Source organism: Ascaphus truei, chromosome 14, assembly GCF_040206685.1.
Source record: "Ascaphus truei isolate aAscTru1 chromosome 14, aAscTru1.hap1, whole genome shotgun sequence".
Lineage (NCBI taxonomy): Eukaryota > Metazoa > Chordata > Amphibia > Anura > Ascaphidae > Ascaphus > Ascaphus truei.
The window spans coordinates 31796871-31821785 of NC_134496.1; the positions used below are offsets into that span (position 1 = coordinate 31796871).

General features: G+C 40.9%; 2 protein-coding genes across 2 annotated transcripts; both read right to left on the bottom strand.

Annotated features, from left to right (window-relative positions):
- Window positions 1–8949: 8949 nt before the first annotated feature.
- LOC142465904 (C-C motif chemokine 20-like) lies at window positions 8950–16171 on the bottom strand. Its single transcript, XM_075570335.1, has 4 exons — window positions 15942–16171; window positions 15489–15612; window positions 13326–13418; window positions 8950–10282 (listed from the first exon to the last, which is right to left on the bottom strand). Exons 1-4 carry the CDS (start codon window positions 16015–16017, stop codon window positions 10216–10218), a joined length of 360 nt encoding a protein of 119 aa, XP_075426450.1. The 5' UTR covers window positions 16018–16171; the 3' UTR covers window positions 8950–10215.
- Window positions 16172–19561: 3390 nt separating this feature from the next.
- On the bottom strand, window positions 19562–23466 carry LOC142465397 (C-C motif chemokine 20-like). Its single transcript, XM_075569362.1, has 4 exons — window positions 23298–23466; window positions 22712–22823; window positions 20932–21006; window positions 19562–19989 (listed from the first exon to the last, which is right to left on the bottom strand). Exons 1-4 carry the CDS (start codon window positions 23371–23373, stop codon window positions 19926–19928), a joined length of 327 nt encoding a protein of 108 aa, XP_075425477.1. The 5' UTR covers window positions 23374–23466; the 3' UTR covers window positions 19562–19925.
- Between the last annotated feature and the right edge of the window lie 1449 nt (window positions 23467–24915).

The window sequence follows — 24915 nt, forward strand, 5'->3', positions numbered from 1 at the left end:
TCAGCATCTCCCTGTTCCTGTGCAGACGTCATCCTGGGAGAGTCTTTTTTAGTCGGGGACTTCTCCACTCTCTGCTGCTTCGTTGCCATTGAGGATCTTCTGGTAACTTGCTGGTCTATGAGCAGCTCTGCTTTTGATACTGCTCGCACAGGATTATTGATTTTTTTTTTTTTACAATGATTGTCTCCGCGATTATGCTGAACGGGTGGTGGGTCCGCTTCGGAGCTCAGTGCCTTGGGTACGCTCCCTCAGCGCCATAACGGAAGTCCTATATAAACTTCTATGGACTATTTCAAACTGATCGATTCTCACAACATCCACTGGATAATCCCCAAACTCTATGCGCCCAAGTTATTTTCTTTAAGCACCAATCTCAGTTCTACAGTAGATAGAGGTCGTGACACAGTTCTTTCTGAATTTGTGAGTCCATCTGGCACTCAGTTGAAATTGGGGCAATTCTGACATACTCAATGCAATCATTTGAAGCTCTCACACAATTATACAGTACTTTCTTTCTCTTTCATGCAAAGCTTGCCAATCCACTTCGCACACAACTCTTTCATCCTAAGTACATTGCAGTCGGCCACTACTACATTCCTCTTTCCTAAGTGATCTTGTAAGACCGCTTTCGTCTAAAAATTATACAACTGACGTTAGGACGTCTTTTATATATTTAGGTCGTTTTTAAAAGCTTTTTTTCCCTCTTTTAGCCATAAAAACGTCAAGAGAGATTGATGAAAGAGGTGGGAAATGACCCTTCCGTGGGAAAGGACCCGCCCAGAAAGGTGGTCTTATCCTGTTTGCAAGGCTAGAGGATTTTTAAGATAAAAGCTTGCATTTGTGATTAAGAATTAGATTTTAACCAGGGGAGTGCTGTATGCAAACTAGACACAATAAATCTCATATTGTCACTCAAGGCCCTGACAGAACCGTAAAATGTTTGGTAACGTATGTTACGGAATTTTGTTTGTTTGTCCTTTTTATTTGCTGAAACTGTCTGTCTTTATGGTACTGAATGTTCTTGCAATAATATTTTTCTGTAAACTAAGCACTGTACTACTTTTGTATATAACATCTTAACTGTAATAAGTATATATGTGGGCTCTGTACATACACTTTTGCAGGCACAATGAGCCTCTGCCCCGTAGAGCTTACCATCTAATTTTGATGCATGAGGCACAGGGAGATAGAGACACTTACCCAAAGTTACAAAGAGCTGACACTTGGATTAGGGCCAAGTTCTCCCACTTCAAAGACTGACATTATTTACCACTGAGCTTCTCATTCAGTAGTAATTTGTCTAAGATCACACAGTGGGGGCGCCGGCAGGATTTGAGCCCACAATATTGTGTATACAAGGCCAACACTTTTGTATATTACATCTTAACTTTAATAAGTATATATGTGGGCTCTGATTGAATTTGCACGTTTTACAGAGAGTAATTTACATTTTCGGACACATTTTGCTACAACAGATATTGTGTGTTAAGTGCTTATTTTCTTTAGTAAACAGGGACCAAAGAATCTGCAAATTACATTTTGAGAACTCTGTAGTGGTGGAAGCGATTAAAGATATATTGAGGGACCTTATCAGTACTGATATTACCTATTTGGCTACCAGAAGGCCTGAGCCTCCCCCACTGGGAGCCTGGGGTGATATCTCGTTCATCTCGGTGCAGCGCCTCCACCTGCAAGGGATCCCAACATGGTGGGATAAGCCCCTCACAGGAACAATACCAATAATAACCACACACCGGGTATATATCAACTGGTTTTACTGAACTCAAGGTAATCAACCTGTACCCCACAGTATATAATCCCACGCACACAAGCCCAATGCACCAGTGAAGTGTCCCAAAAGTACATAGGGTGCTTGACACCAATACACTGATGTCCTTTTTCCCCAATGTCAGGGCCCACCCAAAAGTGTAGGAGATAGCGCTATCCTGTGGAATGTTGGTGCACTTGTTGAGGTACTGTACCTACCCGGGGCTCCAGCACCCGGGTAGTGCATATTTACAAATGGGATCTGCTGATCCAGCTACTTCGTCGTCCGTGATGGCGTCAGCCTCTGCGTTGGGTAGGAGGGTCCCACCTTTAAGAGTCTCTGCCTATACTTTAAGTGAGTGCCATCTGTCCACAACACAATATACAGTATATATTATCAGATCATTATTGTATGGTAGCGGGAATAACCAAAAGGTGTGGTGACTGATTTGACTCACGTCATAGAGTTTCCCCTCTCTTTGCCCTGAGTATATTAAGGACACGATCCAAATTTAGGTATTGGTACAGACTGTACACCCTATCATTTCACACATGTCCTTACTCATGTAAATTGCTTTGCCAGTGGAGTAAATTGCAACACCTTATCCTTGGTTCTTTAGAGATGTTGAGGTGCACAAGATTCATATAAGAGGAATAAACCGCAACATAGAATAACTCTGTGATACAATGGATAAGTGATTTGTCATTTATTCTCTCACTTTGTGAATTCAAATCAAGCGTGAATAGACAATTGATAAATCTTACATTCTTCAAAAGGCACTTGTCAAAAGCTGCAAAACCTCTGAAAAAATGGAACAGAGGAAAACACAATAGAGTAAAATGTATTTACTCGACACACCCAAAATACAAGCATTGCACTGACGAAAAGTCTCTAAACATCGGGCCTTTTGGTCGATTGTAGAACGCCATACCTATTATGTTGTCTATCTTTTAGAATGCCCCTGTAAGCTCCAATATGTGGGTACAACTATAAGATCCCTTAGATCCAGAATATTGGAACATGTTGGAAATATTTGGATAGATTTACAGACCAACGCTCCCTACATTTTAAGAAAGTCTGTGAATCAGATCCAAAAGGTCTGACATTCAAGGGGAGCGAATGCCCCCCACCCCCTATTGGAGAGGAGGAAATAGAGTTAAAAATCTACCCCCGGAAGCAACAAATTGGAATGATAAGTTAGGTACCTTTATTTCTTTTGGACTCATATAGTTACATAGTAGATGAGGTTGAAAAAAGACATACATCCATCAAGTTCAACCTATGCTAAATTTAGAAAACAGATACTTTATCCTATATCAATACTTCCTTATTGATCCAGAGGAAGGCAAACAAAAAACCTCAGTGTCATATCATCCAATGATATCTCATAAGGGGAAAAATAAATTCCTTTCTGACTCCAAGAATTGGCAATCGGATGATTCCCTGGATCAACATTCTTCCCATGTTTACTTATTTGGTATATCCCTGTATACCTTTCCTTTCTAAAAAGATGTCCAACCTTTTTTGAACAAATCTTTTGTATCTGCCATCACAGTCTCCATGGGTAATGAATTCCACAACTGTCCTTACTGTAAAGAACCCTTTCCTTTGTTGCTGGTGAAATCTCCTTTCCTCCAACCTTAAGGGATGCCCCTGAGTCCTTTGTACTGCCCTTGGGATGAATAGTTATTTTGAAAGCTTCCTGTACTGTTACCAAATATATTTGTATAAAGTTATCATATCTCTTCTTAGGCGCCTCTTTTCTAATGTAAGTAAATCTAATTTAGCTAGCCTCTCCTCATAAGTTAGATTGTCCATCCCCTTTATTAATTTGGTGGCTCTTCTCTGCACTCTCTCTAGTTCCATCATGTCTTTTCTAAGGAGTGGTCCCCAAAATTGTACTCCATATTCAAGGTGTGGTCTTACTAATGCTTTGTAAAGGGGCATAATTATGTTTACTTCCTTTCCATCCATTGCCCGTTTAATGCAAGATAAGATCTTGTTTGCCGTTGCAGCTACTGCATGACTTTGGGCACTATTGTCAAGCCTGCTGCCTACAAGCACTCCTAAATCCTTCTCCATCAATGATTCCCCCAATTTATCCCCATTTAATTTGTAAGTCGCCTGTTTATTCTTGCCTCCCAAATGCATAACCTTACATTTATCAGTATTAAACCTCATCTGCCATTTACCTGCCCAAGTTTCCAGTCTCTCCAAGTCCTTCTGGCTAGAAATTAAATCATAAATCAATGCTGACTATTACTAATAATTTTTTTTCCTTTAGGTATTCTAGAATAGTATCCCGTATTAAACCTTCAAGTAGTTTCCCCAGTCAGGCTTACAAGCCTTCAATTCCCTGGTTGTGATCTAGCTCCCTTTTTAAATATAGGCACCACATCTGCTTTACACCAATCTTGTGGTACTGAGCCTGTGGAAATGGAGTCCTTGAATATTAAATGTAATGGTTTGGCTATTACTGAACTTAACTCTTTGAGAACTCTTGGATGTATGCCATCGGGGCCAAGTGCCTTAATTACTTACATTTTTTCAAGCTGCCTAAGAACTTCTTCCTCACTGTGTGACTCCGATGGGCCATTAGGAATCTAACAGAAATGTTGAGGCATATTGAGGCATTTACTGCGAGATTGCCCCAGATTTTCCAAGGCAAGTGATCTAATACTGGTGGCTGTATCTGTACCTATAAATTTACCAGTACAATGTTTTGCTTCACTATAGTCACTTTACAAGTCACTTTATATGCTTTATTTACGGTGTCATTCTAGAGCGCATGGAGTTTTCTATTCACATTGTAACACCTTGTCCCTCAAAACTTTTCAAAAAAGGACCTACATTTATCCAGTTTCCCCTTGCAGGAAAGACTTTCGGAAACATGGTAACAGTCCAAATTTTCCTGTGCCATGTAGGAAATATCAAAGTATTGGAATGCTATTTGCTTTTTCCGAATATTGCTGTTCTCTTGAATCATAGGGAAAATTAGACACCTTTTCCTTGCCATAATAGTATTACCCTGCTTAAAAAAAGAATTTTCCTTGTCCACCGGACCCAACTCCAATTAAAATGCTACTGCATCTGCTGCTCCACAATGCAAATGCCTACACTGGCTTCCCATAGCCTCTAGAATTAAATTCCAAATCTTAGCGCTGACTCACAAAAACTCCGAACGATACTGCCTCCCTTCCGCTTTGATCTCAACCCTTGTCTCCAAATACTCCTCTAAACACCCCCTCTGTTTTGCCCATGAACTCCGCCTCTCCTCCTTCCTTATTACCTCTTACTCTCGCGTACAAGACTTCTTACATAGTTACATAGTTACATAGTAGGCTTCTCCCGTGCTGCACCCTCTCTCTGGAATTTCCTACCACGCCCCAGACTCTCCCCCAGCTTGCAGACTTTTAAAAACTCCCTGAATACACCCCACAACCCTACTGGGATCAGTGGTGTGGTTGGACAAAACTCCATCTGACACCACCTACTGTAACATCAAGACCACCAACAGGAGTCACAACCCCCCCCCCCCCCCCCCCGTGTGGATGGATCAAACTCCATCCTGAGGCAAACTCAACCCCACAATGAACAGCCACTTCGCTTTTTCTTTCAACTTTGCCTCTTATTCCCTCTAGATTGTAAACTCTCAAGAGCAGGAACCTCATTACTTTTTGTATCTGCTTACACTTGTTTCCCCTTATTTGGTATGAAATTCTGTTTATTTATCACGCTACGGAATTTGTTGGTGCTTTATAGATAAACAATGATAATAATAATAATAATAATAATAATAATATACAGCATTAGATGAAACACAGGTGGAGTCCACAATGTTAGACTCCTGAAGAGTGTGTATAGGTATCATGTCTGTATTTAGAATGTGTGCACAGGTCTCTTATCGGCACAGGAAAATATGCTGATCAGTGCACTGTTTGCTGGCTTTTTGGCAGGTGCAACCAGTGACCTTGCATAGGGATTGGTGCTCAAGCACACAGGAGCACCGATTGATACTGCCTCTGCCCTCCTTGCTCCTGGTCCCTTTCTACCTCTGCAAGGGCTTCTGGGAGTTGCTGTTCAGCTCCTGATCCAATGCATGAGTTATTAATGGTAGCAGGACCACAAGTCCCAGAATCCCTACAGAGTAAACACACAGAAGATCACATGACGGACATTAGCCAATCAGTACAGTCTGTACACATGAATCATGATCCCTGTAGCTACTTCCTCTTCCCCTCCCTACTGTACCGACTGCTCCTCTCTCACTTCTGCACCCACTACTCCTCTCATTCCCGAACCCACTGCCCTCTCCCTCCTGCACCCACAGTCCCTCTCTCCTGCACCCACTTCCTCTCCCTCCTATACCCTCTGTCCCTCCTCTCTCCTCCAGCACCCACTGCCCCCTCTCTCTGTCTCCAGCACCCACTGCCCCCTCTCTCTGTAGCACCCAATTCCCCCCTCTCTACACAGCACCCTTTGCCCCTCCATCTCTATCCCTCCTGCACCCACTGCCCCCCCCCCACTCTCTCTCCCTCCTGCCCATCTATCCTTGCTGCCCCCACTGTCCCTCTCTCCCCCTCTTCAGACAAAGGCTGAAGATGAGTATGATTTGTATATAGTCACATACTAGTGGTGCTAAGTGAAAGCATGACAAAGGTACTTTCTCTGGGAACGTTTTCTCTTGATTTAAGATCGCGCACGCGCACACACACACACACCGATGGGTTTGTGGTATAGGAATGCCTGTATATTCTTGTGTCAAGGAAATTAGTGTATGTAAATTGGCTTAGTTTCAGGTTATGGGTTGAATGGAAATCATTAACTTTCGTGGAATTTGGATGAGATTCAAGAAACAACAAAGACATAATCAAACCCACAGACAAGGAAGGTGCTGTATGTGTGATGAACACAAGACAATGTAAAGGAAGCATTATTAAATAAATGCTTAGAACGAAAAAAGAGACCGGCTAACTAAAATAAATAAGTTGTTCTTTATTTCCAAAGTGGAACTAAAAATGTGTCATAAAAACAGCAGTTTGAGGTTTTATTAAAAGGTAATAATACCTGCAGGGATGGAAGTACAGATGCAGCGGCCGTTATCCGAACATTTCACCAATGTTTATAGACAATCAACCTGAATTAGACTGGGTGTTAATAGAAGAGATCCATGAAGAAGTGTTAATATCAAGCTAAACCTCAATTAGGAAAAATCTTTGATACAAATGTTTTTGGTGAGCCAGGTAATGACTTTAGGTGTTTAGTATATCAAGGAGCAAGGCGACACATGCTGAAATCCAGACTCCACAAGTCTTCCCAAACAATAGACATCCCCCCTGCTGCTTCAAAATCTCCTGTAAATCAACAGGGAAGGCTTTAGCAGAAGAAAAAAACAAAAGAGGAGTGCACAAGGGATTGTGCCAGTAAAAAGGGATTTTATAGATAAAATAGCAATGAAGGTAAAACGCACATTTTAGAAGATTATAAAAACCGGCACACACGCAATATCGTCAAGGTTCCAAAGTCTCTTGCTGGCACTTATTGATTCTTTAGCGGAGATAGACCGCAATACCCAGTCCTGCAGGAAACTGATGCTAAACAGCCTCGTGAAGAAAACTTGGTGTCTGACATATTAACGTGCTCAATAGACAGCCACTATGCGTTTCACGTCATACGCTTTGTCATAGGGGCTGTTTAATGGGTGCACAGTGACATTAAGGCCATATATACACACACTAAACAACAAACAACAAAGACTAACAATAATAAAACATGACACACAATGAAAAAATAAACATAAATATAAAAATGTGAAAAAGAAAATATAAATTAAAGATAAAATAAACATGAAGATATGCATACAAATGAAAAATTCCATTATTCCTACACATCAAACATATTACAATATAATATTAAATAAAATAAAACATTGACCAACATTTAAATAAAAGACCTAGTTAACCATTTCATTAGACCGGAGGGGTTTTGCTTTGGAATGTAAAAATCCCAAACTTCCCTCTGCAATCATTTTAGGTCTCTATTACCGCCTCTAGGGTCTTTAGGGACAACTTCTAGGTCTCTAAATCACAGACCATCAGGATTACTTATGTGGTGGTCAATCAAATGTTGTACCAACCCAACCAGTATTTTTTAACAATGGATTTAATAATAAGTCGCTTGACTACTAAACCGTGTGATAACGTATTGGGGATCATGGTTACTCTTTGAAGGGTTGCAATCAATCATACCCGCCGTGCTTTTTTGTATTATTACAGTAACTGGACGAGTCTGGATTGATCAAGTCCTCTCTTGGTTTATCTCGTGGATTTAGAAATGCCTCTTGAATTATATCCTCTAGATATGTATCATTGAGTAATTTCTGACGAGCCGATTTCAAAGTGTTCCATAGTGGAACAGTTTTGACGCAAGTGAAGAAACTGTCCTTATGGGATACCTCGGAAAAGGCTAAGGTTATGACAACTTGTGGCGTGTATTAATGTGTTACGTGAATTAGGTTTCCTGTAAATGTCAGTATAGCTGCTTCGAATAGCTTATCATGTGCCATGTATTTACACATAACACAGTTGTCCACAGGGGAAATTGCCCAATGGTCTCTGAAGAAAATTGTTACCCTCTTGATTAGTAGCGGGCCCTTTTACGGTTCTAAGGGCAAGAATGTTCTTAAGATTTTTTATTTTATTTTTGAACATTGCTTTTGGTTTGTCTGCCAAATTGCCATTAAAAATAGGGCTCATTTGCAATAAACCCCAATGTTTGTTGACAATTTTTCTAATTTGAGAGTCCTGTTTACCGTATTTTGTTATAAACAATGGCCCTTTAGACATATCTAGATTTTTAATGTGTGTGTGTATTACACACACAAGAATACTCAATCGTGGCAGGAAAGGCATCCTGGATGTCCGTTATCTCATTGTACTTTGGCAAGTATTAGGATCTCTCTTGTTCTGGTCTCTTCTATGCTCTCTTTCTCTGTGTGTAGAGGGTGTGTTTCTGCTGCTGTCTCACTCTGTCCTTGGCTAGCAGTCTCATAAAATCCTTCTCTTTAACGTCTGCGAGTCTCAGGCTGTTGCTCATAAGCCCCTCTCACTGTCACCTGGGCTATCTCTCTCTGTCCCTGTAAAATGTCCTAATGTCTCTTGTATAATCACTGCGGCATAACAGAACTCAGCATTCCAGTTTTAGCATACAAAAAGAAAACGTTTATTCTGAAGATAAGTACTTACATTCTAAAACATTACAAACATGGTGGGGACATCAAATAAGTTATACTATCTTCAAAGATGGTTGCCTAATCATTCTTTTCTTGGGTGCAATCCTTTGTCTGCTCTTGGTGGTATATCTTCTCTCCTGATGTTAACCCAGTCTCTCTCCTTCTTGGTGTCATCCCATCTCTTGGTGTAATCCTTCTCTCATCTCCCTATGAATATTTATCCAGAGAATATCCCATCGTCGGCTCTTCCTTCTTCCAATACTTTGACCAGATATGGTACCATATGTATTTCAGAACGCCTAGCCCATTTAACACGATGTCATACCTGATAATGAACTACCCACCCTCCATACAAGGAAATCAACTTATATTAGAGAAATTACTACCTGGGCGTATCATTTATCAATAGCAACTGTCTGTCGATTGTAACGCAAATATCACCCGCAGGGCCCTTCCCAAGACATCTCGAGACAGCTGTATGGCCTCCCTGTCTATCCATAGATTCTGCTTGTTAGAATAAGTTAGCCACACCCCTTTTACGTTAAAAAAAACATCACTTGTAATAAGATCTTCAGAAGATTCTGACATTATCCTATGTAGGAAAATCTACAAAACACACCTTTGCTTGACAGAGTAAATTCACGTATGCAACAGTCTGCATTAAGGAAGAATCGTTCTAAATCAGAATAATTCAAATGCATGGCATTTGTTTTTATATTCCGGATTCAACCCTAATTACAATATAATAGGGATCTGAGATGGACAATCTTACAGACCGCCTCTAAGAATGGCAGTAGAACTTTCTCTGTGTCTTTCAGACTGCCATCCTGCTCCAACATTCCATCTGTTCTTCCTGCCATCCAATCCCATATGTCCTGTCATGTGTTGCCAGGCAGACCAGGGAGCATGTCTCCCATTCCCAACCACACCATGTGATTGGTGGAGCAGAACAACTCTGCATTGTTCACAGTATACACACACATTTGTAGCAGGGGCTATACATATATTTCTCTTCTTTTTCTAAGTCATAGACGCTCACTGAGAGGGAGAGCACTTAAAACATGGGAAATATTATAAAAATACAGTAATTTATTTAGAAGCTTTATCAAGCTATCACAGCAGCGATGCAATATGAATCAACATGGAAACAGTGTTTCCAGTTTCAGAAGAAACCAGAAATTGTGACTGTCGCGCAGAATTATGTATCTGTCTTCTTTTAAATCTTCCTCTGTCTCCGCTGTTTCCGCTGTTTCTGCTGTTTTCTCAGCGGTTTTGTAGGGCTCCTGCAAACAAAAGGAACAATTGGCAGAAAATTAGCAAACATTTTTAGCAACATGATATAATACAGACCTACTTTTGGGATGAGGTAAGAAATGGCCTTTGAAGTGGGTGTATCCCAGTGTCTCTTCTTGTGATCTAATTAGGTCGCTTCATCTCCCTGTGGCAGCATTTGATTGTAAACTCTTGAAGGCAGGGGCCCAATATGCCTACAAAATTCTATGTGCAATGTTAAGTACTATCAGCTATATATATTAAAAAATATATAGATTATTATTAATAATAAAGAAAATGTCAGGGTACGCTATCAAAGGATTTGGATTTGAAGAAGTTATCATTGACTTTTTTTAAATAGCTTTTTTTATAAAGGAGTGTAACCTAAATAATGTTTATCAAAAAAAAAGCTGACTAAGAGATATTCTATTTAAACAGATCATTGTTTAAATTTAACATCAAACGGCATCCTGTTTTGGTCATATTGGAATGCTTAATAAGCTTTAGACCTTCTCTTTTTGTTCTAAGAAAATATTCAAAGAATGAACCTCTTAGAAATTGTCTGTAATGACCCTATTCAATATACTTTATAACCGCTCTGCAGTACTGGGGAAGAGAAGCTCCACTCAAATAAATGGGATTCTCCAGCACATGAAGGCATCGTCTTCACATCACATTGAATAAGAACTTCAAAGACGTTTTGAAGTCTACATGGAAAACAACTCTGCTTCCTGGTGTGGATAAGCACGTGAGAATAAACAGCTTGGATTGCCATGGTGACACTCCATTGCAGGCTTTTGGGCCTTTTCAAATTAGAATAAAATCAAAGCAGCTAGGATTTTTGTTTTTAAGGGTTGGAAAACTGATTAACCTGAGTGTCACGGCCCCTCTGCCACAGTGCAGTCACGTGACGGTTTTCAATAGCGGTCACATGACTGCAGCAGCCATTTTCAGGAAAACGGAAAAGAAGGACTTGGAATTCAGAGGTGCACAAACTGGGGGGCGCTACATTTTGAGGGGGGGGCGCCGAACTGACCTCTGCGCTTACAGAGGCCCCGCGCTCTACCCCACAAAATGTAAACTGATTGCTGGGGGAGTGCGAGGGGCCTCTGTAATGGACTCTTACCTTCTCTCCGTCTTCGCCTCCTGCATCTTCCCATAGTGATGATGCGTCACCATGACAACACAGCGTCACATGACGTTGGGACATAGAGGAGATGCCGGAGAGCAGGTAAGAATGCAGGGGGTGGGGAGGGGGGGCACGATGTAAAAAGTTTGCGCAGCAATAGGGTAGCCAGGTGGCTTCTTCAATAATACTAGACATAATGGTGAAAGATGTGATGTGCTCGAGAGACACACACACCCCTCCCACCTCGCTCCGCTCCATGCTATTTCCTCCTCTCCTTGGCCCCACATCCAGGCTATTGACACCTCCTGATTGGCTGCATTACCCAGCAGCAGCCAATCAGGACAGAGGAAGCTGCCCAGCTCCTTAGCAACAGCCCTGCTCTCTCCCTGCTTAGCGAAATCCTGCGTCCCCCGAAGCCTGTCAGGTCACTGTGTACAGAGAGGTAATACCGGACACATACATGTCCAGTATTACCTCTAATTTTTTATTTGACAGTGTCCAAATACAGGACAGTCTGGTTCAATGCTGGACACCTGGCAACCCTACATACTGCTAACTTTGATGATTGCAGGACACTTTGGGCATGATGTAGTCACTACGTCATAGGGCCTCTGGCGTGCCAGACCCCATTACCTAGTGACGACGATTGGGGCACTCAAAGGGTTAAAGGGCATCACATGTAGCTCACTTTTGAGATCCGATTGATTTTTTTTTAGGATAAATGACCCTTTAGCCCTTACAGAGCCTGGTACAGCAGGGACCTTGGCATACCAGACGCCCTTAATACCAGTTACGGGAAAGTGCTGGAGGTCGTGGCACTCTGGTGCAGCCAGATGACCAGCACTGTAAAGGTTAAATGCCTCATGGTGCTTTAGGCTTCATGCTGGGATTTGCTTAAACCAATATAATATTTTTCTATTGCAATATGTGCTAACTTTTTCTTTTGTCTGGACCTTTGTAACATAACAAACAAGGAAGCAGATACATATTTAACTCAGAGGGTTCATATTCAATGCACCAGTTCTTCAGGAAGTCCCTCTTAGAAACTTGTCAAATACAATCCTTGTTTATGCTTCAAATGCCTGTATTTAAATGAATGTATTGACTTAGGTTTAAAAGGAGTGACTGATTTGTGTGTGTTAATATTGATAAGCCAAAATGTTGGTGGAATTTTACATTAAATTCTCTATATTGGTATTTGTGTCTGAGGGATTTGAGGATGTTTGTAGTGAGCGGTTATAGAAGGAGGTATAGCGAGCCGTTATAGTGAGTGGTTATAAGGAGCAGATAGAAGAGTTATATGGAGTGGTTAGAAAAAGAAAAGTAAACAGAGCCCCATTGCTTAAAGATGGCAGCCTCCTTTTGTCCAACAGTAGTATTTTTCCTAGAGAAACAGTGGCATAACTACTGCCTGGGATTCCCGGGCACATCCTGAGGTCCCAGCTCTGGGGGGGGGGGGGGGGGGGGGGGGGGTGAACCGAAGAGATTCACGACCCTCCCATCGGACTCGAAGAACAGCCCTCCCACTGTACATCATGGCGATGCAACGTCACATGGCGACGCATTTCAATGACAACGCGCCGACACGTGACACCACAGCATCATGACGCCGTGACATTGTCCGGGGCCCCTTATGGCGTAGTTTATACCCCCGCTTCCAAAGAACCCTTTTGGAAAACAGCATCAATGGATTAGTTCTGTTGATGTCGCCGTTGGGCCAGTGATTTTCTGTTAGCTCCGACACAGATACAGGTGTTAGAAAATGACATAAATATGACCAACAGCAAACTTTGCCAAGGGAAATAATCGCCGCTATGTTGGAAAGTTGTTGACAGTTTAAGATAATTTACAAAAATTGTCACTACTAGTGCTTCTACCATCATCCACTTATTTTGCCTTCAGCAGTGTGTTATAAAGCTACTTACAGCATTTTGAGACGCTTGAAACGATTGAGACTCTTGATAACCCAGCTTTCTTTGGGATCGGCACACACTCTGATTTTGTTTTTTATCTCAAAACTGAAAGGAAAAGAACACAGAGAAATGGATCAGACAACGAATAAAAAACCTTTCCCTCTCAAATTCTTTACAACTTGTTTCTGTTTAACTGGCTCACTGCGCACTGGCTCCAAATATTCTTTGCTTAAATGTGACTGCAGACCAAAGAAAATACAGTCACACTGCTACAGGTAATAAGGTCTTAAAGGTACAGTTGCCCAAATATAAACTATTTTGAAAGCAAGCTCCCACACTTTAAAGCAGGTTGTACCTAGCTGTTTCGGTTTTATTTTAATTTGAAAAGACCCAGAACTTGAAGTAGAGTGTCTGCATGGCAACGCCGCCATTTACTGTAGTCTCATTTTTTCCTTGCCACTGGGCAGCACAGAGCTGTTTCACATGAGTACAAAGGGTCTTATTAGAGAAAAAGTATTTTCATTTTCTCAGATATGGTTTTTGAGATCTGCTATTGTCACTAAGTGAGAGGACTGACATATTCATATTGCTTGTATGCTAATTTTGAGCAATATAATAAACAGTTTAAATAAAAATCAATGAACAGGGAAAGACTAGATAGGTGAAAACAGAAATCCTACTGGACACTAGGGCGCTTTCACATAATACTCTGTGTCCTACTTGCTAGTTATCAAATATGATTGAGTTAGTTTTATATTATATTGAAGATAAATGCGGTTCAGGGTTAACTTTGTATAAATGTGATCAACATCATCAATAAAGGATTTTTGGCCCAAAATCGCTGCATTGAAATCTAATGTTAAACTGTGCAAATGTGTCCCTCAGTGATAAGCTAACATTTCTCAATCTGCTCCAGCTTCAGCAAATTTTTTTTTACAGTTTTCATGGCACACAGAGACAGCCGGCGCTGGGCGTACAGATGTTAATGGGATGTACTAAAAAAACTTACGTTTCTGTGCGCCAAAAACAAGGAGAAAGTGCGAATAGGTCACCAAATTTTTTTCCCCCGAGTAAGGGTAATATAAATAATATTGCGCTAACGATTGAATTAAAAATAAAAGTAATTCTGTTCTCCTTTCAATTATATCGATCACCGACTCAACGTGATGGGATGCGTCAAAAATGTATTTTAAACAACGAACTAAGCGTCGTAAGAACAGAGGTCTTCATACCTACAAAGCACATTTTGTGAAGGTTCGCACTGCTTATCAGCACTAAAATGTTGATCCACAATAAAAATGAAAATATGATCTTCGTTAGCACCTAATCACCCTTGGCTTTAATTATTCGGCCCACGTGTTGCCCTTTAACTCAGCGACATGCAGCCATAAAATGTGAGTGCGGTATCACCACATCCAAAGCGCTCATAAACATATAACTGCTCTATTAAACCTCGTAAATGTGGTTTTCTCCTTTGTTAATGTATTACATAGCAGAAGATTACACATTGCAATAGAGAATATTCCTATTTACTTTCACATTCAAACGTATCCCTTCGGTCTGATTCTTGTAATTCCTAGAACCCCAGCAGAGCTGAAAACGTGAAAAGAAATCTCATTCGGGGTTTTAAAGATTTTAAAGCATAACTCTACTGAATTGTGGCAGCTGTAGTACTGTGGTTTATTTATTTAATAGGTGCAATCTGACACAGTCAGCTAAAAAAAATTCCCCAGACCTTTTGTATACAAACAGTTTTATTGGCTTCCCTGAATAAATCTAACAGTGCTAATAGCAAAGGTTCTGCTGCTTTCATTTTTGCAGGGGGAAATGTTATTCCAATCTGTCCTTATCAGAGAGGCAATAAAGATAGGGGTAGGCGAAGAGAGAGTTTTGCCTGCACAAGCTCTTGTTGAACACACAGTGACATCAGACACAAGTCCCATCTCACTGTGTTCAAAACTTAATAACTTTAAGAAAAACGTACTGTATAGGTATCTGACCTGGTAAAAAAGGCAACAATCCCCCATATATGACCTCTTAAACATGTCTGTAATTAGTATAATTTAGCAATAGGAGGGACTGACCTCTTTATGGGAAAACCATACAAGGAAATAAAAGATGGTGTGATACATTTCAGTTTGACCACAATAATAATGTTTATAGAGTTTGACTTACATGACAGCGTCAATATCGCACACTTCACTTGAATTTTGGATGATAAAGCCTTTGATCCGCCACATACGTTTTGGCTTTTTGGAATAGTTTTTGCAGCAGTCATAGCCATCTCCAGAGGCCAAAACTGTAATGACACGAAAAAAGATTAGCACGTTGCCTTGGGTTTGTAAATATATCTATCGTATCTATTTTATCTTTGCAGCCAGGAGACTGTAATAAATGCCCAATAGGGAGAAAGAAAGAACATATATGTACATGTGTGTGTATATATATATATATATATATATATATATATATATATATATACACAAACAGACAGAATCCACATACACACCTAATAATAACTAGGGTATTTATAAGACCATAATCTAAACTCTCTAATAGAGAACAACAGGTCGGTGCTCTGTATATATATATATACACACACACACACACAAATATATTAACACGTACCTTCTGAAACACCAATAAGATACACAAGTCCTACAAGAAGGACAGATAATACAATTAGATTTGTGTTGCCAGCCATTGTAATTCTTAGGGAAGTTGGAAATGTCAAAGTGACAGTACGTCCTGTTTCACTGTCCTCCTGCAGAGTTATATACTGTACAGGTGCAGGGACAGGTAGGGTGCAAGAAGCGTGTTCCCTCCCACACACTGATACCCACACTGCATCACCAAGGGAATTCCCTGTAACGATGGCCACTGGTTGGTGGGGAAAGGATTCTTATTCTTTAACAAGGTCACGTGTAAAATACGCTTATTATTTATGTTTATTTCCTAGGGCGGGGACAATCTGTTTAACCCTTTCCCTGGGCCAGTGAGGCATTGTTAAAGGACTCAGTATCATGAAGTCGGGGGGATCGGACAGGGAGGGGATGTTTTGTAGGTGGGCATTTTAACCCCTTTGCCACCATATTGGCCTGCAACATATTGGAGAGTAATATAAGAACATCCAGAGCGATATGTTGCTGGTAGAAAAGGGGTTAATGGTGCAATCTGCCATTTATAGTTTCATATACACTTAATGCACCTGCTCTTTAGCCACTGCACACATTCACTAACTACTACACAGACACACACACTGATACAAATACAGACCCACTGATACTCACAGACATTGACACACTGTTACAGACATTGACACACCGATACATAAAGACACACTGATACACACACACTGATACACAGACATACACACACACACACACACACACACACACACACACACACACACACACACACACACACACACACACACACACTACTACACACTGATACACACAGACACACTGATACAGAAATCACGGAGGGTCACAGAAGGATTGTCTGTGACCAGCTGGACCCCAAACGCCAGCAATAGCTCCAAGTCTGTAGGGACCCAGGCTTCCTGTTTCCAGAGGGATCTACCTGGGAACAGCAGGGAAGCAAAAACCCTGCGCTACAGACAAGCCTGCAGAAACCAGAGTATGCCGGACCAGCATACTAAGAAAAGACTGATATATATTGCGCCTTGATACTGTTTTGTGTTTCGGACTGGTAACTGGACTATCCAGACAGTCAGGTATTTAGGGCCATGTCAGTCTAATAAGTCTCCAAGATGGAGTAGGCGTTGTTTTTATGCTTTATGTTTTGGCCTAAAGGGACGGTGTACCTAATATTTTATGTTGCTCTGTGTTGTAAATAATCTCCACCCCCCAAGGGCTTGTTTAAACACAAAATCTACAGTATGTGTATGTTTTTCTGACCTCACCTACAGGCCAATCCGTCACAGTGGTGCTCTACACTCTCAGGGAATTTAAAGGTCTTGGTGAAAAAGTGACCCAATTAGTGAACTGCTGCTGTTTGATCTCAGTAATTCATTACTATATTTTTGGTTCCATTATAGTCTCTGGTCATTTGACTTTAGGTGGTTGTAAGGGCTGACCTTGTCTTGGGCATTAGTGGCAGTAGCAACCTTTTCCATTGTTCTGGTGGTGTTAGCAACCGTTGTGTGTTAACTTTGCTACTTTGTGGCTGAAATATTTCCAATTGGAATACCATTTGTTGCACGTATTGCAGGATTATTTCAGCGTTGTCATTTGCTTTTAGCTAGGAGTTCTTGCTCTATAGGGGTATGGGAAGTACAAGGATCATTTTCGTTTTTGGGAACGGACAGAAGAAGGGGAGCCTCGAAACGTTGCCCCCCTTATTTCCCTGTTTTCATCCCCCCCTCCCCTCCTTGTTTTCCCTTATCTCCTCTCCCTCCCTCATTCTTTTTTACCCATTACACTTAGTGTGCTGCTTTTGATACTATTGTGGTTATACTTGATAGACTTGGCTTTTATCATTGTATATTGCAAATTGTTTGCCATACAGTATTTGTACAAATTCCTCATATAGTCAAATGTATACTTTTTTGCATATCATTCAGTGTTGTTTACATTAATATTTTCTACTGAGTGCTGGGAACACTTTCTATGTTCTTTATTGATAATTTGCAGGGAATCAGGGTCCCTCTTTGTTCTCGGGCACCACACTTTTATTTAATTAGTGATTTACCTCTATTGAGGTGCTGTTAATACCATATACTTTCTGACACAATTTGTGATTGTGACGGTGAAGGGGTACCAAGTTCAGTAAATAAAGGTATTATGCCTGGCTGGGTGGCCATGAGCCATATGGGGGAATTGTGATTGTCAACTCTTCAACCCAATCATGGCATGTAACTGCATTGGTAATAAAGGTGTATGTGTATTTTTACTGTTCCAGGAGTGCCAACCAGCAGAGAGATGCAGGGCGTGAGTTTCAGGGGTGATTTTACGGTAACATGTTGTCAGGGTGTGTTGGGGTAGAAGGGGGCCAGTCTTGCAGGTTACCCCAAAACATGTACTCAGGAATCCCCCCAGATTCCTGATGACATGAGGAACACAGACTACTGGATAAAATCCTCCCTAGAAAGCAGTTTGCAGCTCACCGCCAAATCTCCCTGCTTCAGCACAGACCAGACCAGTAAGACTGGGCAGGGAATTGGATTACATACAAAGGTCCCTGGTATATGCCCCCCCCAAAAAAACAGAACCAAGGGGGGTGGGGGGTCAATGTATCATATGGCAAGGTTTCTCTGTATAAGTGGAAAAGAAAATGGTTTTAAAAGTAACAAAGGTTTATATTTTTATTAAAGTAAGCTTCAAAGGCAATCCACGGTGTTAACCATTTTGTTAGCAAGGGGAGGGGGGAGAGGAAGAGAATTCCAATAAGCCCGCCTGGCCAGTTTCAAAGGCAATCCAGGAAATGAGGTGTTAACCATATGTTAGCAAGGGGGGTGGGGGGAGACAGAAGAGAATTTCAATAAGCCATCCTGGCAAATGGCTGCTCTGCACAGACTGAGCGTGCCAGGTAAAGGGGATGGGGCTCATATGCTAAGCGGCCAAGGTGCAAAGTTGGCACATGCCCAGAGCAGACTGAGAAGCCCCTCTGCCAGGTTTGAAAGGTATTGGCAACTCCGTGATAGGGGGAAGGAATTATTCCCATGGAATAGATTGGCTGCATGGGTTAAGTATAGGACTGTTTAGTGCATAAAAAACCCTGCAGCCCATGGGGAAGGAGTTCCATCATGTAGTGAAAAATTCATCCTGTAACCAGACTTTACAGCGTAACTAGTAAGTGTATTTTTCGTTGTAATTGTAAATCAAGCTGTGTATGTTAATTCTGTAAATAAATCACAATTTATTTTATCTCTTGCTTTGCTCAATCAAAGGATCCAGGTATTTTGGTGTTAAAAGCGCTGGTCTTCCGTGACCGTGATCAGTAACAAATCAATGCGAATCTCCAAAACGACAAGTGAAATATATCTAATTAATGTGACACTAAACAGTGGTCAGTATGGATATTGGAGTAACCTCCACAGCAATGCTTCTAAGTATCTGGTCTGCATATATTTGAAGTGTTATTCATCATTGATAATGACTGTGTGAAAATGAAGGACTGGTGTAGCCAAGCCCATGTCTGCTTGCAAAGGAATATTGTCTAACGGAGTGAGGGACAATTACACAGTTATGTTGATAACAATATGTTTATTTTTGTGCGTAAAAGGGAACAGCCCCTTCAAATGATAAATTTGACAAGGATACATGGATTATGCATACAAATATATATACATCTCAATACACACACACACACACACACACACACACACACACACACACACACACACACACACACACACACACACACACACACACACACACACACACACACACAATCTAGTGCAGCCAGGAATCCAATAAATAAATGTGCTTTAACAAGCAAATACAATAGTGATGCAATATGATCAGAATAACAGAAATAAGCATATTTAGCAGTTTCTGAAGAAACCAGAGGGTTTTTTTTTTTTAGCCCTTTTACAAACAAAAAGATGGAATTAAAAATGATATACAGTGTCATCTCATGAGATACTCAGTTTGCTGAAGGGCCACTATTTTCCATCAGGTATTTTTCAAGATTTTTGTTTCTTCTTGTTCTGCAAATAATCAGAAATAAAAAAGTGGAATGAATAAAATGAAAAACGGTACTTATTTGGATTTAACATCACATGACATGTGTGTATGGAGGTGATTATTAAACTGCTTTTTTTTTTTTTTGCTGGACAGTTGACGAAAACGGGGTTATACATTGAACTGCAATAGTGCCGATTGGGGCACTATTGCACAGAAACTCCTAAGATCACACAGAGGGGGCTGAGGCAGGATTTGAACCCACAATATTGTGTATACAAGGCCAACACTTTAAAGGGTCAGTCCCACCTAGGACGAAAATGACAGTGACATATTTAAGGTGTCACATATGGGTGATTGATGCTTTTTAAACAATATCTGAAACCTGGAAGTATTTTTAAGTCATAAAAATTGGCTTGTAAACACGGTGAGCTGAGACTTGGGAGAGGTTTGAATTCCTCTGGCTGCTCTCTTTGTCTGATATCAGTGTGTGTTCAACAAGAGTTTGCTCAGGCAAATGACCCCCTCCCCCTCTTTATGTTTGCGCACCCCTGCCTGCTCTCCTCAGCGCCTCGCACCCCCCCGCCCTGCTTGGCACCGGCGTCAAATGATGCGCGGGGTCATGTGACGTCACGTTGCCATGGTGACGCGTCGCTGGAAGGGAACGTAAGTGTATTATAGAAGCCTCGTGCGGTCCCCCAGCATTTAATTTAAATGCCTGGGGGGAGAGCGCCGGACCTCTATAACTGCTGCGCCCCCCCCCAGAAAATCCAGCGCCCCCCCCCAGAGGGGCACACCTCCCCGTTTGCGCACCCCTGGATTAGACCATAAACCTCTGTGCAAGAGCATCCTTTCTCTACGAGAATCAAAAAGGTTTTTGTATTTTAAAAGCCAGCACTGTATAATGTTTAAGTACCTTTCCATTAATTCAGCCCTCCTATTAAAGGTACAAATAGCATAGAACACACCTCAGCATCTTGACAGTATTGATGACCCATTGCTCTTTCGGGTTCGCGCACACTCTGAATTTCTTTGTAATGAATCTGCAAAAAAAAAAAAGCCATAGACATATAAACCAACGGGCAACAGTACCATTAAATCCATACCCACCAACTATTTTTAAGTCCTGTACCTATTAAATTCAGCTGTACCTATTGTACCTATTTGTGCCAGTAGCTGACCCTTCAGCCAATTAAAGCAGCTGAGAAATGAATGACTTGTGTGCTAATGGTCAGCGGGTTAGGGGGGATTTAACACTTCTGTTGTGTGTTTGTATTTAAGTATATACAAATGAATCCATAAATACATACTTATTGATAATATTATCTTTACATGTAGTAAATTGTACATGTTTGTTCCTCCTTCGATGGGTTTACTTGCCTGGAAGCCCCAATACCCAAACTAAGATACTGTAGCACAGTGATTCCCAACAGTGAAATTAGCTGTCAATTACAGCAGGAGCTTCCCACAATGCTTTGCATCCACAGCAGCAAGGCATTGTGGGGTGTGACTTTGGAAGCACCCGCATTGATTGACAGCTATACCATCCATGCTGTCTGCACACACTGAGGTGCAGCTTGGCACCTTATTACATGTGTGCAGCCCCCACAAGCTCCGGACACTATACAGATTTGTTAGCAATAGTCTGATGTGTAGGCAATAAGATTTATTAATTAGGGGTTCACGGAACAAATATTTTCTTGTAGGGGGTGCACAATGTAAAAAAGTTTGGGAACTACTGCTGCAGCAAATACAGTCTGCCTATTTTATGGGCCAGATGTTGTAGGGTCTGCAAATACTGTGTTATCAGCGGGATCTCCTACTTTTATAGTCCTAACATAAGGATTATGAAGCCCATTTGCTACATGAATACTGTTAGTCATCAAAAATAGGTATAACTGCATAAAAACAGCACATACTGTATCCGTACACGCTACTTCCTTTTTTATTAAAATGCAGTTTTTTAATCCCTCTGTTTTTAGTCCCTTTCTATGTTCACACTCTCTCTAGATTGTAAGCTCTTTGGAGTAGCGCCCACCTTGCCTACAGAACCTACAGTACCAGAGTATGGAAGTATTAATAATGGCATTATCTTCAGACCCCATTGTACTGCGCCGTGGAACATGCTGCCACGTTATAAATACGTGATAATATGAATAATATTACATTAAAACTGCGGTCTACAACATTGCAATTCTCTTGTTATATTCTCAGTCATTTTACACCAACATTACAGCACACGAAACGTTATTAATACAAAATATTCTATGTATTTAAAAGCTGTAGTCCCATCTAGGAGCAATGAGATGAGTCCAAATATTATACAGTTTGAAAACAAAAATAAACATTTACTTATATAAAAATGATAAAATATGAATGTTTGTCTTAAAACGGAAATCAGTCGCTTAGTTTTAACTCTTTAACATTTCACTGTCCATAGGTCACTTTATCCCTACATGGGGATTAGGACTGACCCTTTAACCCATTAATCATACCAATTTAGGTCAATTTTCTCCTATGTGGTAATGACCCTTTAGCCCATTGAACATATGACTGTCAGTTCACTTTGGTCCTACATAATGCTGCACATTTAATGGTAAATTGTTGGTTATTCTGACTTGCTTTAGGAGGAGAAATATTAGGAATATCAATATTCCCCTTCCTTACCCCTGTGACTTCCAGGTGCTCATTAAGTGCAGAACCATACTGGTGTCTGATATACATTGGTGATAGGTAAGTTCCACTTACATGATAGCGTCAATGTCACACACTTCATATGAATTCTGCATGGTGAACCCTTTGATCAGCCTGACAGGTAACGGTTTCTTGGAATACGTGTAACAGCAATCATATACACCAGCTGAAAAAAAAGGGGAAATTCATATTAATATATGAACCTTCTAGCCCTCTCTATATACAGTATGTGTGTGTGTGTGTGAATCTCTCTCTCAATAACTTTTTTTTTTATAGTTATAATTATACTAGGCCACCTTCTATAATCTTTCATTTTGTTTAATGTAGTTAACTCTCATTTTCAAGTATGTTCTGGGTACAAAATAATGTTAATTAAAGTGCATACATGTTTTTGGAATAAATCCCACATTTTCTTTCTTTGTGTAAAAAAAAAATACATGTTAAATGGTTTACATATCAAGAAAAATAGTGCAATTCTGGGAATAAAAAACTAGTACAGACACATTGAAGACATCTTTTTCTTTCATACATCTGATACATAAAACCCTGAATCTTTCAGCAACAAAGAGTTAATATTAGCCGGTTTTAAAGTGTGGAACTGAATGAAATTAGGTCATTAGGGACATAGACTACAACTTACCTTGTGCAGCGTTGGTAAAGTACAGAAGTCCCAGCGCCAGAATACACAGCACGGCGAGGTTGTTAATGTAAGACATGTTAAATCGAGTGGTTGGTAGGATATTTGACTGTCAGATCACACAGTCAGAGATTGTTATATGCAGAATGAGATGACCTTGCTCCACCTACAGTGAGGTCTCATGTGGGGACTTTCCCATTACTTTCCACTCTTTGGTCTTGAGAAGAACCGCCCTGTGTAACTCCATTGCATGCGGGGCAGTCAGGGAAATTTTGTGTGTTGCCAGCCTATAGATTACTTGAAGAGTCCCTTTTAGGAACAAAGTGACAATAGCAGCGACATTTACAGTACAGTAAATGCTTTACAGTAAGGGCAGTTGAAATGTAGAATGCATTACCCATGGGGACTGTGATGGCAGATACAAAGATATCTTTAAGATAAGGTTGGACATCTTTTAAAAAAGGAAATCTATACAAGGATATACCATATAAGTAAACATGGAGAGGATGTTGATCCAGGGAGAAATCTGATTGCCATTGTTGGAGTCAGTTTAGAGACATCATTGCATAATTTTTCACTGTTTTTTTGTGTGCCTTCCTCTGGGTCAAAATACTGTAAATACAAATATAGGATAAGTATCTGCCATCTAAATGTAACGTAGGTTGAACTTGATGGACATATGTCTTTTTTTCAACCTCATCTATGTAACTACTGTATGTTTTAGGTGTTAGTCCCTTTTATGATCAAAGTGTACTAATGGCAGCGACATGTTTATGGGGTGACAGCTAAGTGATTGATGCCTTTTTTTTTTTTTAACAAAAGCTGACACCTTATCTGTAATCATCAATTTCAGCCGTGTGGCCTTTCCTCGGAATTGCTCCCCGTCCTTTAAATGCTCACCGATTCTTTCTGCAAATTGGCTGAACTTAGTAGTCCTTACCTAGTGACGAAGTTCTGTCCACAAGCTTCTGCTTGCCGTGCCCTGCCTTGCCTTACATTGTCTCGTATTCCAGTTACCTCGATCACGGAACTCTACTCTAGCTCCAAGACCTCTATAACCCTCCACCTCGGCATGGGTACCTACCACTCTACTTTCTACTACCCTCGACCAAGTGACCTTAACTAACCTTTAGTCTCCTACTCTCGATTATGGCCAGTATATCTACTACTTTACCTCTCCAACCCTGACCCAGCTACACGACTACGAACCTGCACACTGGATGAGGCCTCTTGGCTACAGGTGGGTGTTTACAAATCCCCACCCCTGCCTCGCAGTTCCGTCCTGTTTGTGGCGAGCACCCGATACATCCACGGTGGTCGACCGCTCCCTGGTTCCTCAACAATGGGCCTCATCCTATCACAGTGTCCAGGCCTACAATACCAAACTCTGATGTGATTACAACCCATTTTGCAAGAGTTAACCCCTACAGGTCCCCACTCTTGAACCAAGCTGTACATCACTGTTTTACATCCTTTAAGAGGACTGGTATAGGACTGGTACAACAAACTGTACATACATAAATAACTACATCATATCATTGACAGGCAGGGGTATGGCGGCTTAACCTTTATTTACAAGCAGCCAAATCTACCCCGTCTCAGTCGGATTTTTGACAATCCT

Coding starts and splice junctions, on each gene's coding strand:
- LOC142465904 (XM_075570335.1), bottom strand. CDS start 16,017: ATGGCTGGCAACACAAATCTAATTGTATTATCTGTCCTTCTTGTAGGA. Junction 15,613..15,941: donor TCTTATTGGTGTTTCAGAAG/GTACGTGTTAAT, acceptor GTGTCATTACAG/TTTTGGCCTCTGGAGATGGC. Junction 10,283..13,325: donor TTCAAGCGTCTCAAAATGCT/GTAAGTAGCTTT, acceptor TTTTGTTTGCAG/GAGCCCTACAAAACCGCTGA.
- LOC142465397 (XM_075569362.1), bottom strand. CDS start 23,373: ATGTCTTACATTAACAACCTCGCCGTGCTGTGTATTCTGGCGCTGGGA. Junction 22,824..23,297: donor CTTTACCAACGCTGCACAAG/GTAAGTTGTAGT, acceptor CTTTTTTTTCAG/CTGGTGTATATGATTGCTGT. Junction 21,007..22,711: donor TGTGACATTGACGCTATCAT/GTAAGTGGAACT, acceptor TTTTTTTTGCAG/ATTCATTACAAAGAAATTCA.